The sequence below is a fragment of the Chlorocebus sabaeus genome, chromosome 12, assembly GCF_047675955.1.
Source record: "Chlorocebus sabaeus isolate Y175 chromosome 12, mChlSab1.0.hap1, whole genome shotgun sequence".
Lineage (NCBI taxonomy): Eukaryota > Metazoa > Chordata > Mammalia > Primates > Cercopithecidae > Chlorocebus > Chlorocebus sabaeus.
This window is the reverse complement of record NC_132915.1, coordinates 50,314,406-50,337,892: the sequence shown is the minus strand read 5'-3', so window position 1 is coordinate 50,337,892 and position 23,487 is coordinate 50,314,406. Positions and strand designations below refer to the sequence as shown.

At 36.0% G+C, this 23,487-nt stretch overlaps 1 protein-coding gene across 4 annotated transcripts in view; it reads left to right on the top strand.

The window, feature by feature from the left end:
• HACD4 (3-hydroxyacyl-CoA dehydratase 4) overlaps positions 1-23,487 on the top strand; it is a 37,289-nt gene that overhangs the window by 2,326 nt on the left and 11,476 nt on the right. For 3 of the 4 annotated variants that reach the window (XM_073021658.1, XM_073021659.1, XM_073021660.1), the window contains exons 2-6: positions 1,208-1,311; positions 3,867-3,994; positions 14,636-14,748; positions 19,008-19,114; positions 22,542-22,667. In XM_073021658.1, coding sequence (XP_072877759.1) covers positions 1,208-1,311; positions 3,867-3,994; positions 14,636-14,748; positions 19,008-19,114; positions 22,542-22,667 — 578 coding nt within the window. Of the gene's footprint in view, positions 1-1,207; positions 1,312-3,866; positions 3,995-14,635; positions 14,749-19,007; positions 19,115-19,264; positions 19,371-19,925; positions 19,979-22,541; positions 22,668-23,487 lie in introns of all 4 variants that reach the window. The other variant, XM_073021661.1, reaches the window with a different exon arrangement.

Sequence of the window (23,487 nt, the reverse complement as noted above, 5' to 3'; positions counted from 1 at the left end):
CTTCAGAACTAAAACACTTGTGTCTCAAGTTTCGCACTTAGCAAGCTGAGCTACTGGAACACATAGTGACACGTCAACCCCTCTGCACACATGGATTTTTTGTTGTTGTTTTATTTTTTATCTATTTTTGAGACAGAGTCTTGATCTGTCACCCAGGCTGGAGTGCAGTGACACTATCTTGGCTCACTGCAGCCTCTGCTTCCAGGGTTCAAGTGATTGTCTTGCCTCAGCCTCCTGAGTAGCTAGGTAGCTGGGATTACAGGCATATGCCACCACATCCGACTTTTTACTTTTTTTATTTTTGTAGATATGAGTTTTTGCCACGTTGGCCAGGCTGGTCTTGAACTTCTGGCCTCAAGTGATCCAACCCGCCTTGGCCTGCCAAAGTGTTGGGATTACATGCGTGAGCCACTGCACCTAGCCTGTTTTTTTTTTTTTTTTTTTTTTTAAAGAATATTCAAAGCCGCCTTTGTAGTGGTTTTATTCCTTGGTGAGCAGCAAGGTTAGAACTTTATCAAAGATGAAAGCAGATTTTGAAAAAGCACTATATTTGGTTTTAAGCAAACTCACTCTACAGATGGTCCATGACTCACATTTTTTAAAACTTTGTGATGGTGTGAAAATGATATGTATTCATTAGAAACTGCACTTCAAATTTTGATTTTTAATCTTTTCCCAGGCTAGCGATGTGCAGGTATGATACTCTTTCATGATGCTGGGCCGCAGCATTGGGCCACAGCTCACAGTTGGCCACAGCTCCCAGTTGGCTGCATGATCAGGGAGGTAAACAAGCAGTACTCCACAGAGCACGGTGTTGCCAGATGATTCCGCCCAATTGTAAGCTAATGTAGGTGTTCTGAGCAAGTTTAAGGTAGACTAGGCTAAGCTGTGATGTTCCGTAGGTCAGCTGTATTATATGCATTTTCAACTTATGATATTTTCAGTTTACAATATTTTCAGCTGATGGGGTGTATCAGGACGTAACTTCATCATAAGTGAAGAAGCATCTGTACTTACTTTAGCAGGTAGTGTAGGCTATGGCTCCCTTCAAAATCTGGTATGTACTTGGGGGTAACCAGATAAAAGACTGATATGGAACAGTTTTATTTTGCTTTCTCAGGTTGGCCAGTACATTAAAGGACATGTGTTCAGTGATGAAAGGATGATTATAAAAGAAGTGTTTAATTGTATTTTCCTGTATTTCTAGGTATAGGAAGAATGCCTATCTTTTCATCTATTACTTAATCCAGTTCTGTGGCCACTCTTGGATATTTACAAATATGACAGTCAGATTCTTTTCATTTGGAAAAGGTAAAACTCTCAAACAGTTGTTTTATTTTTAACTTTTAATCCTTGTTTTCGCCTCATCCTGCTTAAATTTCTATACATCTCAACCTAATATCCTTCTCTAAAATGTGTATTTTTCAGCAACCATGTTTATTGCAAAACCTTCTTGGAGAAGGGGGAAGGTGGGATAAGTAAGGGAAAGGGATTTGGCTTCCCTCTGAGTAGGCAGTTTGCCTGAAAACAGAGATGGATGGCACAGGGGTGGCATCATTTCATTGTTTCTTTTCCATTCTGCACCAAACCTTAGCAGATTTCTTGTGGTTTGAGGAAATCTCAGCATAACATTTTATGCAGAGAAATCAGGAATGAATCAAATTCTTCCAGTGTTTGTATTATTCCCCAGGTTTGAGGTAACTGGAGACTACTAGTAAGTGAAATACAAATTTTATATTCCCCAGGCCTCTATTTGGTCCCTTGAAGAAGTAATATGTAAATGACACACTCTGTAGATGTGTACCACTTACATAGTAGTCAGCATCAATGGTTCAAGTCATAAACTTCCTCTAGTTTCCTGAAAAGTAAAGTCACTGTTGGGTGACTAAATGACTATCAAAATAACATTCTCTTCATGTTCCATCCGCACATGGGTAAGTGTCATCACAGTTTACAACTGTTGAGTGACTTGACAATCTAAGCAACTGCTGGCTTCAGCTAAAAACAAATGTTTAGAATGTAGCTGGGAAAAGTCATGCTGTGCTCATCATTTCAGATGTGTGTATCATAAGAAGTTATTCTACTTGCAAGGTCCCATAGCTATGTTATGTTACTTTTCCTTACTGAAAATCTATAGATATATTCTCACCTTTGTTAAGGCCCTTCAAAGATATAACCTAAAGCTTGAGTTTCAACTACAAATGTTGAGAGTTTTCAAGCAGAGGAAAACACAGGTGATGGGAAAACTTCTTTTATATTTTTATTAAAAAGCCATCACTTCCGACCTTTGAGGTTTGCTGAGGTGGTGTAGGCATATTACATGTCATTTGCAACACAAGCCATGGACTGTCTTATACTGCCTCGCCTTTCCAGTGAGAAAAGTTGCCTTAGCGAGTATTTCTTTTTCTTTTCTTTCTTTCTTTCTTTTTTTTTTTTTTTTTTTTGAGATGGAGTTTCCCTCTTGTCGTCCAGGCTGGGCTGGAGTGCAATGGTATGATGTCACCTCACTGCAACCTCTGTCTCCCAGGTTCAAGTAATTCTCCTGCTTCAGCTTCCTGAGTAGCTGGGATTACAGGTGCCCGCCACCATGCCTGGCTAATTTTTGTATTTTCAGTAGACATGGGGTTTCACCACGTTAGCCAGGCTGGTATTGAACTCCTGACCTCAGGTGATCCGCCCATCTCGGCCTCCCAGAGTGCTGGGATTATGGGCATGAGCCACCGTGCCTGGCTCGGCGCATTTCTTTCTCAATTATTACCCTGCCATTATAATTGTAGAAGCTACTTATTATTAAAGAAACACAACTGATTCATTCAGGAGACGGACTGAAAACAACCAAGTGTGGATTCAGTACAATTTTTGAATCAATGTATAAATTATGTAAGTAGCTCAACAGAAACCCGAAACCCTGAACGTGTTACACCTGCTACCTTCTTCCTTCACAGAGCTGTGTAATTCATAACGCTCTGGTACAGTGAATGCAGGGCAGTGGATAAAAGCATGGACTGTGTGCTTCAGGAACCTTCTCTGAAAGGGGGATGATGATAATAGTGTCCATCTCGTGGGGCTGCTGAGAAGAGAAATCCTTAGTGCTCAATAAATTATCATTGTGTGAATTACCACTGGGCAGTAAAGAGAGCAAAATCTTCCCTATGAGTTTCTAAACATGGCAGGATTTCATTTTAAAACTTAAAGCAGCACATTTATCCTATGTAGAGGAACATTTGTTTCCCTTCCATTTCAGTTCCCTCTAAGTGCACAGCATTTCATTTGAACCCTCTGCAATGCAAACCCCAAAAGTCCTGACCGGAGGCCCAAGTTCCAGTGTTTAACAAAATCCAGAAAAGCACTAACCACATATGTATAGAAACAAAGTCCTAGATACATATGTTATTTGATATCATGGCATTATTAGTGTCATTTCCATAAAGTTTCTCTGAAATCATATTTTTTCTCATCTTTGTCATTTCCTTGTCAGTGGAGGAGCTGTGAGCACAGTGTCTTTAACAAGTTTGCTTCTGTCTACACTTGAGGTGGTCTAGATTCTAGGAGGTTACTCTTAAGTGGGAATTGCTTTATAATCTTAGAAGTGGGGAATAAATGCTACATGTACGTTTGCCCATGAAATCTTTCTCAAGTTTCTACTTCTTTTGTAACAGAAGCAATTAAAATACACTACAGTATGGGGTGCTTTTTTTTTGTTTGCATTGTACTCTTAATAATTTAGTAGCTACTTAAGGAATTTTTCACATATACAATGAAAAAGGAAGTGAATACTCTCCATTTGATTTCAAAGTGCTGCATAAATTTGGGTTATAATCCAGTTTTTACTTACTATATCTGCATTTTTAACCCATGGGACACAGATTCAATGGTTGACACTTTTTATGCTATTGGACTTGTGATGCGACTTTGCCAGTCCGTTTCTCTCCTGGAATTGCTGCACATATATGTTGGCATTGAGTCAAACCATCTTCTCCCAAGGTTTTTGCAGGTAGGTTTGAATCACATTATTATTATAGAATCTGTTTCATATTTACATTTTTTCTATGTACAGCTTCTCCTGACTTTTTGGCAGTTAGAAAGCCAACCCTTGTCTTAGGTCACTGATAAGAAGAATTAATTTCATGGAAGGACAACCTTATTCTAAAACTGCACAATTAGAACAACCAGTTGGAAACATTCAGGGCAGTGATGCTTGCTGATCTTGCAGCACTGCATTGGTCCTATTCCGGAAGGAGATTTCATAGCCACTTGCTACTCTCACTATATCACTGCCTGGGGTAGAAGACAATGATAAGGCATAGGATTGGAGACTTGGGTTTGAGGCCTGGCTTTTCTGCTTGCCACTATGGGATCATACCGCCCACAACCATTGGGCTGTTGAGGGAAAGGACACCACAAATAATACCTGGCAAAGAGTAGATGATTAAAAAACAAAAAGCTTCCTTCATCTACATCCAGAGAATAGAGTACTCCTAGGCCATTCTTGGTCATTCCCTCTTTTTTACTAAACATCAATGGAAAGGGGAGATCATTTGTGTTTATCTAATATAGCATCTAAGCATAGACTTGGGGAACACACAGACCTGGATTCAAATCCCAGTTCTACTTTGCACTAGTTGTATACCTTTAAACAGGTCATTTAATCATTCTGAACTTCATTTTCTCATGTGATATGAAAATAACATGTATCTTATGAAGTAACTGAGAAAATGGATACGTTCCTGGCACTTAGTTAAGAATACAATACTTGGTAGCTATTACTACTATTTTCTTAACTATTCTTTGTTCCCTCTTCCATGCCTCTAGCCCTAGATTACCATGTTCTTTGTAAAGGCAGGTTGAAGGAAGATGAGAAATTTACTAGTAGTGACTCCATGTAGAAAATCATTGCTGGATAAAGGCAAACAAAATAAAAATAAAGATTTTCTGTAGATTTTATATAGTTCATATAGTTGTCCCTTTCTTATGGGACGGTAAAGGTCAGGCAACTATAAGAACATGAGTTTAAAGTCTACAGAAATAGGTATCTACATGAGTATAATTTTAGGTATCCTCAAAATAAATTTGAAAAATTGATAATTTTGACAATTTCACATTGTAAAACTAATTAAAATATGTCAGAATTTTATTGTGTTGCCAGCACCTAGCAAAGTGCTTAGAATGTAAATGTACACTTTAAATTTTTGTTAAATGAAAGAGTGGCATAGATCCTTTTATTAAAATTTGTCTAAAATACCATGAAAGCTTAAAAGATATAAATAGTGTAATCCTAAGGAGCCTTTTAACAACTGAGCATTACAAGTTTATGGAATATTTTAAATTTTACTTATTAAATAAGAGTAGGGAAATAGTATCCATCAGGATAAAGACATTAAAAATGTTGAAATATCAAATGTAAAATAAAAATTAGGGTAATGGTGTATAAACTAATAACATAGTAGTCAGTTAACTAGCTAAGACCTAGATGGAATTCCCTTTAACATAGTTCTGTACAAAATCAACGGGGATACAGATCTGTCCCAACAGCAACATAGTATCTGGGAGCATGATTTACTGGTGTTTATTACTTATTTACAATGTGGTGTACTTCGAAACAACCAAAATACATAGAGTACCAGCATCCCATAATGCTAATCTTGGAAAATAAAATTAACAACTAACATTAAATAAAAGTTGTATTCTATCATCTGGAATGATTTTGCTTGGAGTATGACTAAATTCATCTAAAATCTCAGTTATGTTTTCTATTGGTATTTTTTTAAAGGACTTTTTACCTTTTTAGGCTAAGTGGCTACTACTAGTTTCATGGTAAACATTTTCAAAATTAAGAGTAGTGTTATTTTAGTTATTGCTGGTGTAGAGAATGCACCTAGAAGGAATAAATAATTTTGTAAGGAAGAAAACTCACTGAGCAGCTTGAATGTGCCTAGAAAATGTGTACATATGTACTTTACAAAATCAGACTTGTTTAGTAATAGAAATTATTATATAACTTAGAAATCTGATTTCTTGGAGTTCCAGGAATTCCAGAATATACACCTGATTTTAATCACTGCTAATTAAAACTTTAAGGGCTTATAGAAATATAATTGTAACCAAAGAACCAAATCTTGGTTTGGCAATTCAAACATAGTGGCAAATATACATTGACACCTTTTATTCAAAGGCGAGTTTGCAAAGTCTGATGTTAGCGGAGTACAAATAATTTTTAAGTCTTCAGTTACTGGGAGAGATAAGTCAGAGATCACTGTCTTAGGGAAGAAAATTATTCTCATCCTGAGTATTATCAATTTTTGTTGTGGTTGTTTGGCTTCCTCTTTTTGTCTCTTTTGAGATTTTATTTGGCCCCTATTTCTTTTATTAATTTATCATCCTTTTTGTGGTTCCCACAATGGAAATGGTGTTGGATAAAGGTTCAGAAACATGCCATTGTGCCCAAAGTTTCATTTTCTACCTCCTTCTTATATTAGAGTTATGCAGACAATTAGAATTCCCTCATTATGGGATGGCAGTGAGGCCCCTGCTTTAAAATAATGAAACAAAACTCTCAGATTGTGTAATCATTCTTGGTTTTCCTGTTTCCCCATTTTTAAATGAAGAAACTGTAGTTAAGAGAGTGGCTGCTTTTAAGTAAGCTGAAAAACCATGTCTATACAGTTGTCATGTGATTTTGATATTACCGTCAAGAGATTGTTAAGTGGGCCGGGCGCAGTGGCTCAGGTCTGTAATCCCAGCACTTTGGGAGGCCGAGGCAGTTGGATCACTAGGTCAAGAGATTGAGATCATCCTGGCCGACATGGTGAAACCCCATCTCTACTACAAATACAAAAAATATTAGCTGGACATGGTGGTGTGCGCCTGTAATCCCAGCTACTGGGGAAGCTGAGGTAGGAGAATTGCTTGAACCCTGGAGGTGGAAGTTGCAGTGAGCTGAGATCGTGCCACTGCACTCCAGCCTGGGCGACAGAGCAAGACTCTGTCTCAAAAAAAAAGAAAAAAAAAAAGATTGTTAAGTGACAACTGAATTCTTCTTGAGGGGAACTAGTCCTCCAAAATATCTAGAGAAATAATTCCAACCAACAGTAGGAACTGATTACCTAGTTGAGCAATTAGCATTACAGGTATCACGTAGTGGTGGTGTGTCCACAGGGGATCGGTTTGTTTTTATACCGTGTTTCTGTTTCCTGTGCTTTTGTTTCCTGTGCATTTATTTATTTATTTATTTATTTATTTATTTATTTTTATTATACCTTAAGTTCTAGGGTACATGTGCACAATGTGCAGTTTTGTTACATATGTATACATGTGCCATGTTGGTGTGCTGCATCCATTAACTCGTCATTTACATTAGGTATATCTACTAATGCTATTCCTCCCCCATCCCCCCACTCCACGACAGGCCCTGGTGTGTGATGTTCCCCATCCTGTGTTCAAATGATCTCATTGCTCAATTCCCACCTATGAGTGAAAACATGTGGTGTTCAGTTTTCTGTCCTTGCAATAGTTTGCTTAGAATGAGGGTTTACAGCTTCATCCATGTCCCTACAAAGGACATGAACTCATACTTATTTATGGCTGCATAGTATTCCATGCTGTGCATGTGCCATATTTTCTTAATCCAGTCTGTCATTGATGGGCATTTGGGTTGGTTCCAAGTCTTTGCTATTGTGAATAGTGCCTCAACAAACACACTTGTGCATGTGTCTTTATAGCAGCATGATTTATAATCCTTTGGGTATATAACCAGTAATGGGATGGCTGGGTCAAGTGGTATTTCTAGTTCTAGATCCCTGAGGAATCACCACACTGTCTTCCACAATGGTTGAACTAGTTTACAGTCCCACTAGCAGTGTAAAAGTGTTCCTATTTCTCCACATCCTCTCCAGCACCTGTTGTTTCCTGACTTTAATGATTGCCATTCTAACTGGTGTGAGATGATATCTCATTGTGGTTTTGATTTGCATTTTTCTGATGGCCAGTGATGATGAGCATTTTTTCATGTGTCTTTTGGCTACATAAATGTGTTCTTTTGAGAAGTGTCCATTCATATCCTTCGCCCACTTTTCGATGGGGTTGTTTGATTTTTTCTTGTACATTTGTTCTTTGTAGATTCTGGATATTAGCCCTTTGTCAGATGCGTAGATTGTAAAAATTTTCTCCCATTCTGTAGGTTGCCTGTTCACTCTGATGGTAATTTCTTTTGCTGTAGAGAAGCTCTTTAGTTTAATTAGATCACATTTGTCAATTTTGGCTTTTGTTGCCATTGCTTTTGGTGTTTTAGTCATGAAGTCCTTGCCCATGCCTATGTCCTGAGTGGTATTGCCTAGGTGTTCTTCTAGGGTTTTTATGGTTTTAGGTGTAACATTTAAGTCTTTAATCCATCTTGAATTAATTTTTGTATAAGGTGTAAGAAAGGGATCCAGTTTCAGCTTTCTACATGTGGCTAGCCAGTTTACCCAGCACCATTTATTAAATAGGGAATCCTTTTCCAATTTCTTGTTTTCGTCAGGCTTATCAAAGATCAGATGGTTGTAGATGTGTGATATTATTTCTGAGGGCTCTGTTCTGTTCCATTGGTCTGTATCTCTGTTTTGGTCCCAACCATGCTGTTTTGGTTACTGTAGCCTTGTAGTATAGTTTGAAGTCAGGTAGTATGATGCCTCCAGCTTTGTTCTTTTGGCCTAGGATTGTCTTGGTAATGCGGGCTCTTTTTTGGTTCCATGTGAACTTTAAAGTAGTTTTTTCCAATTCTGTGAAGAAAGTCATTGGTAGCTTGATGGTGATGGCATTGAATCTATAAATTACCTTGGGCAGTATGGCCATTTTCACGATATTGATTCTTCCTATCCATGAGCATGGAATGTTCTTTCATTTGTTTGTGTCCTCTTTTATTTCATTGAGCAGTGGTTTGTAGTCCTCCTTGAAGAAGTCCTTCACATCCCTTGTAAGTTGGATTCCTAGGTATTTTATTCTCTTTGAAGCAATTGTGAATGGGATTTCACTCATGATTTGGCTCTGTTTGTCTGTTATTGGTGTATAGGAATGCTTGTGATTTTTGCACATTGATTTCGTATCCTGAGACTTTGCTGAAGTTGCTTATCAGCTTAAGGAGATTTTGGGCTGAGACGATGGGGTTTTCTAAATATACAATCATGTCATCTGCAAACAGGGACAATTTGACTTCCTCTTTTCCTAACTGAATACCCTTTATTTCTTTCTCCTGCCTGATTGCCCTGGCCAGAACTTCCAATACTATGTTGAATAGGAGTGGTGAGAGAGGGCATCCCTGTCTTGTGCCAGTTCTCAAAGGGAATGCTTCCAGTTTTTGCCCATTCAGTATGATATTGGCTGTGGGTTTGTCATAAATAGCTCTTATTATTTTGAGATACGTCCCATCAATATCTAGCTTCTGGAGAGTTTTTAGCATGAAGGGCTGTTGAATTTTGTCAATGGCCTTTTCTGCATCTATTGAGATAATCATGTGGTTTTTGTCTTTGGTTCTGTTTATATGATGGATTCCATTTATTGATTTGCGTATGTTGAACCAGCCTTGCATCCCAGGGATGAAGCCCACTTGATCATGGTGGATAAGCTTTTTGATATGCTGCTGGATTCGGTTTGCCCTGTGCATTTTAAAATGTTTTACATGCACATATTTATTTTGACACCTAGGGAAAAACCGTTATGAATTTCTAAAATTACATACGAAAGGAAAGGAAAAAAATGATTTACCAAAAGATAATAATCATTTAACTGACATATATTTTATTTTTTTATACACTTAGGGAAAAAGGGCAAAACCATAGCATAGCTATTTATAGACTTCCAATTTTTGAAATAATTACATGACAATAAAAATCATATAAGAAAATATAGTAAACTTTGATACTTTTACTTTTTAAAATGGAAATGTTAAAATGGTCCAAAAGAAGCATAAAGGAAATGATAATATAAATGAAAACTAGGTATCTACCTTCTCTAATCCCCTCCTCCCAAATGAGCTTGCATACTTTATTAGCTTAGTAAAAAATATTGAGTTGGAAAAGTAGTTGATTTCAGTAAATTTAATCAAAACAACTTGACTTTTATAGTACAGAATCACTATCAACCCTGAAATGTTGATTTTGAGGGGCTTTGTTCAGTTTGCTTGTACAGAAGCCTGAGAAGGAGATTTTTATTTATACTGCTTTAGGATGTTTCAACTCAAGAAGAGGGGAAAATAGCCAACACTAACCTTTGTGTCATAACATTGGACTGATATCCCCTATAGGAAACCCTTAATAGATTACTCCATCACTTTTTGAGAAATGCTTTACATGCAAATATTTCATTTATAATTGAATTAAAATGATTCAATTACACGTCCTTCTCTCTGTGTCATAATAAACACTCCTGCAGTATTAATTTTACACATTTTTACTCAATTTTTAAAATTTCTTAACCAAAACACTAAAAATGAATACTCCTAAATTATTGTGCTTACAGAGATTCCATTTATGAGCCCAAATCACATAAACTGTTTCTGTATTTGCCAGTAACACGTCTATTTCTGATCAGGGCAAGCAGGGATCTGTTAGTCAAAAATCCCTCTAAAGATTTCACAGTCACATACTCTTAAGAGAACAAATATGAAGGAATTCCCAAAGGAAAGTATCTTAAACCCTTTTAGGCAAAAAGCCAGATTTTACCCTAATTTCTTTTTAGCTGTGAAGCAGGTGCTTATTTGTGTTGCTAGACTAAATCTGACTTTCCTTTAAAATCACATAGATTTTTCTCACTAGTTTTGAGCTTGGAATAAGCTTATATTGTTAGAGAAGAAACTACCAAAGATAGTGTTGAGTTGTAACATTCTCCAAATTTGGAAGCCTCCTGAGAGTGAATTACATGTCCAATTCACTCTGTAGGTAAGATTTTAGATTTTTCCTCTGTTTTTCACATTTGATCCATGTAGTTCTTCAGTGTGATAAGTACAAAGCTATATTCCTAGCATAATTTTACAGATGCTGAGATTGAATTTTTTTAAATTCACAGTCATTATCTACAGAGGAAAATGTTTTCCTGTAAATACACTGTAAATCACTACATTAAAGTATATTTAAATATTCATTTTCCTAATCATAGCTTACATTTATTTGGGCTTTTATGTGTGTCAAACACTTTTCTTAGTTCTTTACATGTATTAACTCATTTAATCTTTACAACAACCTTTTCCTATATATAATAATTACTATGTAACAATAGATGGTAATTATTATCTCTACTATAATTACTTAACACAGAAGTAAATAATGCAAGGTCACATAGGCTTTGAATATTATAGCAGACATTTAAGCTATTTGGCTCTTGAGCTCTCAACTATTATGCTACATTTGTTTAGTGTTTCACCAAGTATAATATAAATACCATGAAGGCAGGGGCTTGGTCTTGTTCACAGCTGTATCCCCTTGGACCTAGAACAGTGCACTCAATAATTATCTATTGAATGATGAATAAAGAAACAAATACAATGATTTAAATGCATTTGTCTTACAGAAGAATGTAATTGGTAGTTTTTGAATATATAAAGATAGATTTCTGAAGTTCTCAGAAAAGTTCAGAGGATTGAGAGTTTAGATTTTCATTTTAGTAACATAGTAGTCTTTGAGACTAAAACTAATTTTAAGATTCTCGAAATTTTCCCTGTAGTTGAAGTATCATTTTACCCTCCTATAGTTTATAAATCAAGTGCTACCTGCCATTTGTAAAGTAACAACTTAGTTTCAATTATTGCTCAACCTGGAGTTGAGGATTCCCAAATAGAACTTTAAAATGCCCAGCATTTTTATTACATAGTTATCACACTTTTGAGTAGATGACATTATCACCATGTTTAATTTAACCCAAGTTGTAGGATATTTACTATACCTTTTACTCTACCTATTTGAGTTGTACTAAACAAGACCATTCTCTGGTAATTAGTCATATTTTCATAGGATTTGTTAAAAATTACAAAGGGCTAAATTCTTCCAAGTGTCAAGCTCTAAATAACTGGCCAAATGGTCATATTAAAGAAGACTGATACATTTTAAAAGCCTTTTCTTCAAAATTGTTCTGGTGTTAAGAAAATCAAGGAGGCTCTTGTTTTAAGGCTTAATTTTTAAGGAGAAGCTTTTTTAAAGAATAGGCAATAACCTGGATACTAGGTGATGGAGTAACTCATATCAAGTAACAATGGTGAAAGAGTCTTAGTATTTCAGGAATTTGAAGTCGTATTGTCTAGATGTTGATTCTAGACTTGTAAGTAAGTCACTTTCAGTTGGTAAAATTCATGTCTTTTGTAAAACGCATATAACAATAATAGCACCTACTTCTTAGGGTCATTATGGAGATAAAGTGAGATGGTGTATATTTGGAACCTGGCACAAACTAAACAATAAAAGCTTTTATTTCAATTTAAGAACATCTCTGCCTAAATTTCCCCGTTGTATTGCCATTGAATGGTCAAGTTAGAGTTAAATAACCATCAGATGATTTGTTAACTAATTACATTGACACCGAATATAGAAGGAGTCTTCACTTGTGTGTGTATGTGTGTTGTGGTTTGGTTTGGGGGGGCCATCCTGTTGCTGCTTTCTGTGCAGCTGAGATTTTATTGCTACCTTGCCACAGTGAAGTGATGATTTTCAACAGGGTGAGTTTCATCATGCAGCTCCAGTCTCTGCCTTTTAGGAGATTTTTCCCCTCTGTCCTCTTCAATTAAGGGGTGACCTGACATCACGGATAGCTTACAACTCTGGAAACCAGGAGACTTTGGATATATATATATATGTTTCCAGGTCTGTTCCCATATTCCTTATTTCTAAAAAGGTGGGGCTGGGCTAGTATCAGAATGTTTTATTTAGAGGAGACCCTAGAGATCATCTTATTGAGAGGTGTCTAAGATTTTTCAGTAGTCAGCCATGTAATTAGAAATCTGTATTTTATTCATGTATCCATTCATGTATGTGTATCTCCTGAGATTTCTAGCAAAAACTAGAAGGTTTTCCTAATTACCAAGCACTGATCAAATATAAGAGAGGTAGAGCCTAAGAACTTGTTTGCTGCTATGATTGTGTATCTGAAGGCTGAGAGGTGTCATGACATCAAGGTTCGATTGTTCAGTAATTATAATTGCAGTTCAGTAGAATTTATTATAGAAACTAAATCAATAGAGTATTATATTGTAAAGAAAGGATGAAAAAAGAAAAACAGCTATGTAGATAGCTTCCATAGTTTGACTAAGGTTTGAATCATATCTAATTCCCCTTAGCCAAGCATAGACCCTCTTGACTCACCACTGTAGTCATGTCATAAACATGCTGATATAGCTTATACACGTGGATTTCTGATCATGTGGCCCGCTGTTGGCAAATCTTGGATTTCTATGCACTAGGTGATTTTCCAGGACTAGCAGCCTATAAATGCTAAGTCACAGGTTATCCCAGTCTTTTCTCCTTGATCCACTTTAAAAATAAAGAAAAATATAAATCATTCCCCTCTTTACTGCAAATTTGACTCTTCAATCTTAAGTATATTTTCCTTTGACCATTAAGAGCAAGTAAAACATTCTATTAAAAACACACAAAATACAAAATGTACAGGATATATTAATATAATGTAAGAAGGCACTTTATATTTAGGTTGGGAAAAAGGAATGTATTTTTTTATTTTTTGAGGCTAGTAATTGGGGCAAAGCCAAAAATGTGTGAAGTCTCAATGATCTGTAAATGCTGACTTGGAATATATTGAATTCTTTTCATTTTCCACTAGCTTATAAGGGTTAGGATTATATTACTCCCCTACTGGAAAAAAAAAAAAAAAAAAAAAAAAAAAAAAACCAACTACAATAGTTTCTCTATTGGATGGAATTGAAATTTCTCAGCCTGTCATTCAAAACCCTTCACAACCCAGCTCCAAACATGTTTTCAATTTCATCTCCTTTTATTCCCTTGTATGCACTCTCCCCTCTAGCCCCCCAGTGGTTCACATTACTCCCCTGGGCACCCTACATTTTCACACCTATGCCTCTTTGCTCAGGCTACTGCCTTTGCCTAGGATGCCCTCTCTCATATCCAGTCTACCTGACAAACTCTTACTCATTTTTCAAGATCCAACTTGGATGAAAAGAAATGTAGCCTGTCTTCATTAATCTCTTTGCATTGTTTCTCTAGGCAGAAAGTATCTTGCTCACCTGTGCTCCCATATCTAGCACACACTGTGCTATTGTTCAGTTCTCCCACCACTGCTACCCTCTCTGGAGCAAAGACTGTGTTTTCATTTTGGCATCTGACACACAGTGGACACTCAATAAAGCCTTGTCAAAGTGAATAGAAACACATGCATGTGGCAAGAAGAAAGGAAATATCCTGATTCACATAAAATATATGTCATTTTTTCATTCATTGTATATTATTTGTAAAATATAGACAAATGAGGAACTGAAATTCAGCCATAACCCTACTCTCTCAGAGGGAGGCATTATTAACAATTTAGTATACATATTTCCAGCTAAAGTATACTTTTGAAAGGAGATCTGGTTTTTAAAATTAGAAAATTACCTACATAGCCGAACAGATGATCCTAATTTCTGACTTTGCTGTTTCTTTGTTAGCTCACAGAGAGAATAATCATCCTTTTTGTGGTGATCACCAGTCAAGAGGAAGTCCAAGGGAAATATGTGGTGTGTGTTTTATTCATCTTTTGGAATCTATTGGATATGGTTAGGTAAGAAGGTAAAATAATGTCTTAAAACAAGGCTAAATTGCTTTCTGCAGTGAAACCAGTACTAGCTGCTTACATTTGGTTACTCGGTACGAGAGAGGAAAACATATCCCCTTTTCAAATTATTTTATCTTGATATAGAAATGTATTTTTAGTGTTCTCCATAATGGGCATATCAAAGATAATGAAAACCTACCATGGTATTACAACAGTAAATCAGCACATTCAGGTTTCTGCAGAAGGTTTGGCATAAAACCAACTTGGAATAACCCTCAGCTATTTCCTAACGAAGGCATTCCTCACAGTTGCTTTAGTACAGTTGCTTTAATAAGCAAAGCAGGTCTTTTATTATATCACCAGAATTTACAGTTAATTTCTGTGCATTCAAAAATCTTTTAAATATAGGGCCTCTCAGGAAGAAAATGCACTCCCACATTCATTTATAATTCCAGTGGGTTCAAATGACTAACTGAAGTCCTTTTACTGCTAATTCTAAAACTTTACAGTGAGATGTGCCTAGTCTTACCTCTACAAGTGGTGGTGTAAAACAGTCCCCTTTGCTCAGTGAGTGCTTACACCTCACTCTGGGGAAGTGTCCTAACTGCTAGGTCAGCTTTCACAAATGAGAATTGTCCCTCCCACTTGAGAGATCTGGATTTGGATAGGTAACACAAGAGCCCTAGTTTGTTTTTTAGCCAAGGGTATGTAATTTTATTATATTTTCAATAACTTAACTGGATTAAAATATGTTTAAATAATAAGTTGAGTCCTAGAGTGAATCAGAATGAAATCTTTTGTTGAAGTAAAATGAATTTAATTATGTATATGAATTAGTAATTTCTCATTTTTGAATTGATAGTTTAGTGGACTTGGGGCAAACTTCATGGACTTTTGTAGCCCATAACTTCTATTCATGAGACAATGGAACATCATTTGGGATTGAAGCTTTCTAGTATGTTACTCTTGGGTATGCTTACTCTTTCAGTCTCAGAGAAGCTCAATAAATACATTGGAGAACAAAACATTTGCACTGAAAGAAGTAGCATGCTGTCATAGGAAGACTTTTGAATATGAAGGTAGAACATCTCTCTGGATGAAACCCACCTCCACTACTTACTTGCTAAGTGATGTTAGGCAAATCACTTAACCTTTCTTATTTTAATAACAACTTTATTGAGATATAATTTATATACTATAAAGTTCACCCTTCTAAAATACAAAATTTGTGAGTTTTAGTATATCCAAAGAGATGTGCAATCACTACTATCCTAGAACACTTTTTCATCCCTAAAAGAAACCTAATACCCAGTAGCAGTATGAGGAGGGTGTAGCAGTATGAGGAGTACCCACTCCCTTCTTCCCCCAGCCCCTGGAAACCACGCATATGCTGTCTCTGTGGATTGCCTATCCTGGAAATTTCATATAAATGGAATCATCCAATCTGTGGCCTTTTGTAACAGGCTTCTTTTACCTAGCATAATGTTTTCAAGGTTCCTTTGTGTTGTGGCATGTGTCAGTACTTCATTGCTTTTTGGGCTGAGTAATATTCTATTGCATTGATTTACCACTTTCTGTGTATCCAGTTATCAGTTGATGGACATTTGGGTGGTTTCTACTGTTTGGCCATGAGGAATACTGCCATGAACATCCATATACAAGCTTTTGTGTGCACATGTTTTCATTTCCCTTATACCTAGGAGTGAAATTCCAAGGCACCTAACTTGTAGAAACTTTTATTTTCCTCTATAAAATGGGGGTAAACTTATCTTCCCACTCTACCCTATAATTATTTTTCCTAAAGAAATGAGCAAGAAATTTCCTCAGCCTGAAAAAAGTATCTATGAAAAATTCATACTAACATGATAGTTAATGATGAAAGACTGATGCCTTCCTCCTAACATGCAGGAACAAGACAAGGGCATCCACACTTGCCACTTATATTCATCATTGTGCTGGAAGTTCTTTCCATGGCAATAAGACAGAACAGAAAACAAACAAAATGGTATAAAAGCCATGTAGGCTGGAAAGCAACAAGTAAAACTACCTCTATTGGCAGATGATATCTTGATAAAAAATTATCAATATGTAAAAATGAATTATTTTTTATACATTTGCAATTAACTACCACAAAATCAAATCAAGAATACAATTCTGGTTATAGCAGCATCAAAAAGAATAAAGTACTGAGGAATAAACTTAACAAAAGATGCACAGAATTTATACATTGTTGAGAAAGCATTGTTGAAAAAATTAAATATCTAAATAAATGAAAGGACATCCCACATGACTTGAAAACTTAATATTGTTCAGATGGCAGTATTCCACAAACTGATCTGCAGATTCAGTGTAATCCCTATTAGAACCCAGATAACTTCATTGCAGAAATTGAGAAGATGATCCTAAAACTCATATTTAAATTCAAGGAACTCAGAATAGCCAAAACAATCTTAGAAGAATATAGTTGAAGGACTCACTCTTTCCCATTTCAAAACTTACTACAAAGCAATAATTAAGTGTGGTATTGTGTAAGGATAAATCACGGAATAAAATCGATAGTCTAAAGATAAACTCTCACACATTTTTGGTCAATTAATTTTTGACAACAATGCCAAGACCATTCGATGGGGAAAGAATAGTCTTTTTTTAACAAATGGTGCTGGGACAACTGGATATATACACACAAAAAATGAAGTTACCACTCACATATAAGTGGAAAAACTATGAAACTCTTTGAAAAAAATATAGGAGTAAATCTTGATTACTAGATTTGGCGGTGGATTATAAGATATGATACCAGAAACACAACAAAAGAAAAAAAGATAAATTGGACCTCATCATAAGTGGCTTTTTTTTTTTTTTTTTTTTTTTTTTTTTTTTTTTTTTTTTTGAGATGGAGTCTTGCTCTCTCACCCAGGCTGGAGTCCAGTGGTGTGATCTCAGCTCACCACAACCTCCACCTCCTGGATTCAAGTGATGCTCCTGCCTCAGCCTCCTGAGTAGCTGGGATTACAGGCACCTGCCACCATACCCGGCTAATTTTTATATCTTTAGTATAGAGGGGGTTTCGCCATGTTGGCCAGGCTGGTCTTGAACCCCGGACCTCAGGTCATCTGCCCGACTTCGCCTCCCAAAGTGCTGGGATTACAGGAGTGAGCTACCATGGCTGGCCAAAAGTGGCTTTTAAACATGAAAAGATGCTTACCTACTCTTCTAATATGAGGGGGAAAAGATGAGATACCATTTTTCACTTTGATTGGTAAAGATCAAAAAGCTTGATTATATGCTATGTTCAGTGAGGTCCTCCACTGCTGGTATATATTTTGTATAGTAAATATGCACATAGATATGTAAATGCAAAAACATTTCTGAAAGAATACCTAAGAAACTGACATTGGCTATTGTCTCTGAGGGGCGGAATTCAGGTCCTGGATTGAGAGATTTACTCTTCCCCATTCATGTTTTCAAGGTTGTTTGGGTGGTTTTGTCATATGTATTTATTGTCTGTCTATATCAGTAGTTCTCAAAGTGTGGTCCCTCGACCAGTGGCATCAGCATCACCTGGAACTTGTTAATACAAAGTCTGGGGTGTACCACAGTTCCATTGGATCAGAAACTTTGGATTAGGGTCCAGCAATTTGTGTTTTAACATGCCATCTAGGTGATTCTGATATATGCTCAAGCCTAATAACTAGTGTCCTATTCAAAGAAATAAAACACAATGTAGACTACTTAATCTATTACATCATAGTGGTAGGCTTAAAGCTCCCTACTATACCCAAAACAGCTCCCAAGGCCAGTTCTTTAATTGATCACATAGATAGTACACCTGCAGAAGCAGAATTGCCAAAGAAAGATTTGGAAGTCACATTTTATTTTTAAATGAATTCCTGAGCTATTTACAAGTATGTCTGTCATTAAAAAACCTAGCTGCTTGGTGCAAAAAATGGGCTTGGCTTTTTAATGAAATTGAAGTCACTAATCAAGGAAATTTGTTACTGTATTTTTCTGAGGAGGGAGTAAGACTTACTTGCTCTGTTTAGCTTTATAATTATTCATGATCTACCCCATGAGACAAGCCAGATTGACATGGTCCCTTTCCCCCATTTAAAAAAAAATCTCTTGCTTAAATTATAGGAAATAAAATACATAATTTGCACACTTTCCAGTTGTATCTCTGTATTTAATTACACAGTACAGTCATTTCTCCTATTTCCCAGGTATTAGCAGAAAATGATGTTTATGAGCTTTTCATCTCTTTTCAGGTACACTTATAGCATGTTATCAGTCATAGGAATATCCTATGCTGTCTTGACATGGCTCAGTCAAACACTATGGATGCCAATTTATCCTTTGTGTGTTCTCGCTGAAGGTAAGAAAAGAGTGACTTGCTGTATTGCTTACTGACAAAAGCCATCTAGTTATAATGGTTCACTAAAGTTTTTGATGATTAAATTACTATTTTTGCAAATGCTTAGCTCACTCAGTGTATCTTTCCTGGCATATTTCCCTTGATGCAAAGAGGCAAAGTTGAAGAGGGAAGCAGCTCTGCACAGTAGACAAAATACTGGACAGAAAGCAACGGCATCTGAGTCCTTCCCTTCATTAACTCACTGTATGAGTTTTGGGTAACTCATTTAACCTCTCAGAGTCTGCTTACTCACCAAAAAGAGGTTAACATTTAGAGAGTCTATGATTTTTAACTTTTAATGCACAGAAATTCAGTTCCCTCTGCTGACACTCTTTCCCACTTACCATTTACCATGTATCCTACCCTCTCTCAGCAACTAGTTAACTCTACCTTGAGATTAATCATCATTTTCTGAGGGAGGCATTCCCTGACTTCCTCAACTGAATTCCCCTGGGTACAGCATCATGAATCTATTTATAGCAGGGGCCCCCAACCCGGGCTATGATCCCGGTCTGTGGCCCATTAAGAACCAGGCCGCATAGCAGGAGGTGAGCAGTGGGCTAGCAGGTGAAGCTTCATCTGTATTTATGGCCACTCACCATCACCCACATTATCGCCTGAGCTCTACCTCCTGTCAGATCAGTGGAGGCATCAGATTCTTATTGGAGCACAAACCCTATTGTGAACTGTGCATGGGGGTCTGGGTTGCGTGCTCCTTATGAGAATCTAATGCCTGATGATCTTTCACTGTCTCCCATCACCCCCAGATGAGACCATCTAGTTGCAGGAAAATAAGCTCAGGGCTCCCACTGATTCTACATTATGGCGAGTTGTATAATTATTTTGTTATTTATTACAATGTAATAATAATACAAATAAAGTACACAATAAATGTCGTGTGCTTGAACCATCCTGAAATCATCCTTCTTCCTCCGGTCTGTGGAAAAATTGTCTTCCACAAAACCAGTACCTGGTGCCAAAAAGGTTGGGGGCTGCTGTCTTATAGGGCTTATCTCAGCATAATTACACATTTGTATGATTCTTTGATTAATGTCCATTTCCTTGACTAGACTCTAAGCTCCGTGGGGGTAAAAGGATGTCTGTGTCTTGTTTCTTTGCTTCCTTCCTTCCTCTTATGTACCAGTATATATGCTCAATAAACACAGAATGAATTATTGAATATAACATGAGTAGGCTAATTATATAGCCTAAATATAAACCTAAAACTTAAGATCAAATCATTCAGATCATCAGTTTGCAGAGTTTGAGGATATTTGGAGGACATATGGTTTCTTCTGCAATGGATTTGGTAGACTGGTAAGGAGCATTCTGTAAGACATGATTAAAGTTTTGAAAATTGAAGGCATAAAATAAGAAAGCATGTTAAGGTAACTAAGGGAAAAACATAAGGACATGGATTTAACATAAAATGATGACATTGACAAAGTATATAAAAGCCAGTTATAAAACAAAAACATGTATTTTCTATCTACTGATGAGCAGATAAAAAGAGCTTAAGTTATTGTAAATCATGTTAGAATTTCTAAATTTATTTTGATTCAAAAGGAAGAATTATTAATTTTGGAATAGACTATGGCAAATTGATCTAGAGAATAATTGTCTTGAAATCCACAAAAAAAACCTGATTGTCCATTCTTTAAGAATCAAATCACCTCTCATTGAAATATCATGTACATGTCTTTATTACATCATAGTACTGTAGAGAATATAGAAAGGAAATGGGGAGTTGTTGATCAAAGGGTACAAAGTTTGTTAGAAGGAATACATTTTTGAGATCTAATGCACAGCAGGGTGACTGTACTTAATAATGTATATTTCAAAATAGCTAAGAGTAAATTTCAAATCTCACCACAAAGAAATGAGTGAGGTGATGGATATGTTAATTAGCTTAATTTAATCATTCCACATTGTACACATATATCAAAACATCACACTGTGCTTCATATATGTATACAATTATGATTTGCCAATTAAAAGTTAATCACATTTACAAGAATATATAAAATAATAAGGTAGAAATATAACTAATCCCTTCCTAGGAATAAGGGATGGATAAATGTATAGGAAACTTTTGCATTCTTGTTATTCCATAATTCGAATCCTTTTCCTTTCTAGGAAAGCCATGTTCTTATATGGTTGCCATACAACTCTTATTCTTTTATTCACTTCATAAACTTATTCTTGCATTTACAAAATAAGGTATATGCAGAAAATTGTCTAGAGATATATATGACAAAAGTGTCAATAATGATTAACTCTGGGTGGTGGAATACAGGTAATTGTAATTTTATCTTTATATGTTTCTGTATGTTAGATATCCCAAAGTATAAAACTACACAGTTAAATAAACCTATTAAACTTTTGATAACTTTACTAATTTTTAATGACTATAATTTCCCATCTGACAAATATAAGATAAAAACAAAGCTTATGTAAATAACCAGATCAACTAATTATACTGATAAAATGCTAGAGACATAGGTGCAGCCTGTGTTAACATTAAACTGCATGTTTGGTGTCAGTGGCAGATCCTGTAATGATGCTACTCATACCTCCACTCGGCTCTAACAGTTGTGAACTCCTGCCTTTTCTTCATCTTTCTCTTTTAAAAAACTTTTTATGTAGGGATAATTTTGACCCATAAGAATTGCAACAATAGTACACCATTCCCATGTACCTTTCACCCAGCTTACCCTAATGATAACATCTTACATAATGTTAGCATATTACCATTTCATTCCATGAAATGTTACCAAAAGTATCTATATATGGGATACAATGTTACCAAAATGTCATCTTTTTTTACCTGATACCAGCTCCCTCCCTCAAAATAATTTAGGCCAGCATTTCTCATAGAGTTCTTCAAAATACTTATTAAGTACAACTGGTGGTTAAGGAGGAAGAAGCAGATATTCTAAGGCCAGTTAGATTGAGGAAAGGTTAAGTGGTATTTTTTTTTTATTGCAGAATTTCTCACAATCTCTACTATGTTAATACATGTTGTGAAACTCTTAAGAGGAAAATATATGCACCATTTTCCAAGTTCATCTGTCTGTCACCCCTATTTGTGGCTAGGTGGACAAATGTATTTTGAGATAACATTTTAAAAAACATTGTAAATTCTTCCTCTGTAGGCACGATGAAGTATACCATGGACAAACATTCAACAAGTCATACTGCTGTAAGCACCTTGCCAACTTAATCATTTCGCAGATTTCTATATTAAACTACGTTTAGCAAAAAGATTCAGCAACTATTACAAAACTGTCATTATCAAATTCAAAATATCCTACAACTATGAAGACATATATACACATCCCTGTAACAACTTGAGGAAAACCTTCATGATGCTTTTCTTTTTTAACAGCATTTGCCATCTATCAATCGCTGCCTTATTTTGAATCATTTGGCACTTATTCCACCAAGCTGCCCTTTGACTTATCCATCTATTTCCCATATGTGCTGAAAATATATCTCATGATGCTCTTTATAGGTAAGTGACTTTTTTGGTCTTGTTTTTGCATTTTTCCTGTGTTTTTTGGTTAGTGCTTGCCATCTACCTTAATATACAGGTTGGTAAACATGGGAGAGACCAAAGAGGAAGCCTGACATGATGAACTAGATCTTGTTGGTGAAGCCCCTGGAGGTTATAATGCTTTTTGCCGGGCATCATGGGATCATATATTTCCCTTTCACTGTACAAATAAGAACAATTTTACTATCAGAAAACATAGCTGCATTATGTATGAGATATAGAAGTTTTGACCATGTGCACAGGTATCTACAAATAAAACCTAGATGTCAAACTAAGAAGAACTGGCTATTTCTGATTTTTCCATTTATATCCATTTTGTGTCTTGTTTGTTTCGCTTTTCAAGCTAGCACGTCCTATCAGGCAAATGGAAGTCGCTGTTAGAGACTCAAGAAAAATGTATGGAACAAAAACTTACCCTTGAATAAATTTGATCATTAAACCTAATCATTTTCCAGGAAATTGGGGAAAAAACTTTCACTATTAAATTTTTGTTTTCCCAGCTCTAACCTTCACAAATCCCCAAAATAATGATTATCTCTAGAAGGTAACAGATATCAAACATAAGAACAACATATAGAGAGAAAAGACAAAAATGTGAAACTTTAGAGGGAGGTGGAGAGAGCTATGCTAAAGAAAGGAAGACAATTCCTTGCATTAAAAAAAGTAGGATAGAAGAGTTTTATTTACTTCTCTTTCTGCATAAAATCTGGACACTTCTTTAAGCATTCCTTCTCACATCTCCCTTGCAAGTGTCTTCTCCCTGGATTCGGGCAGCACT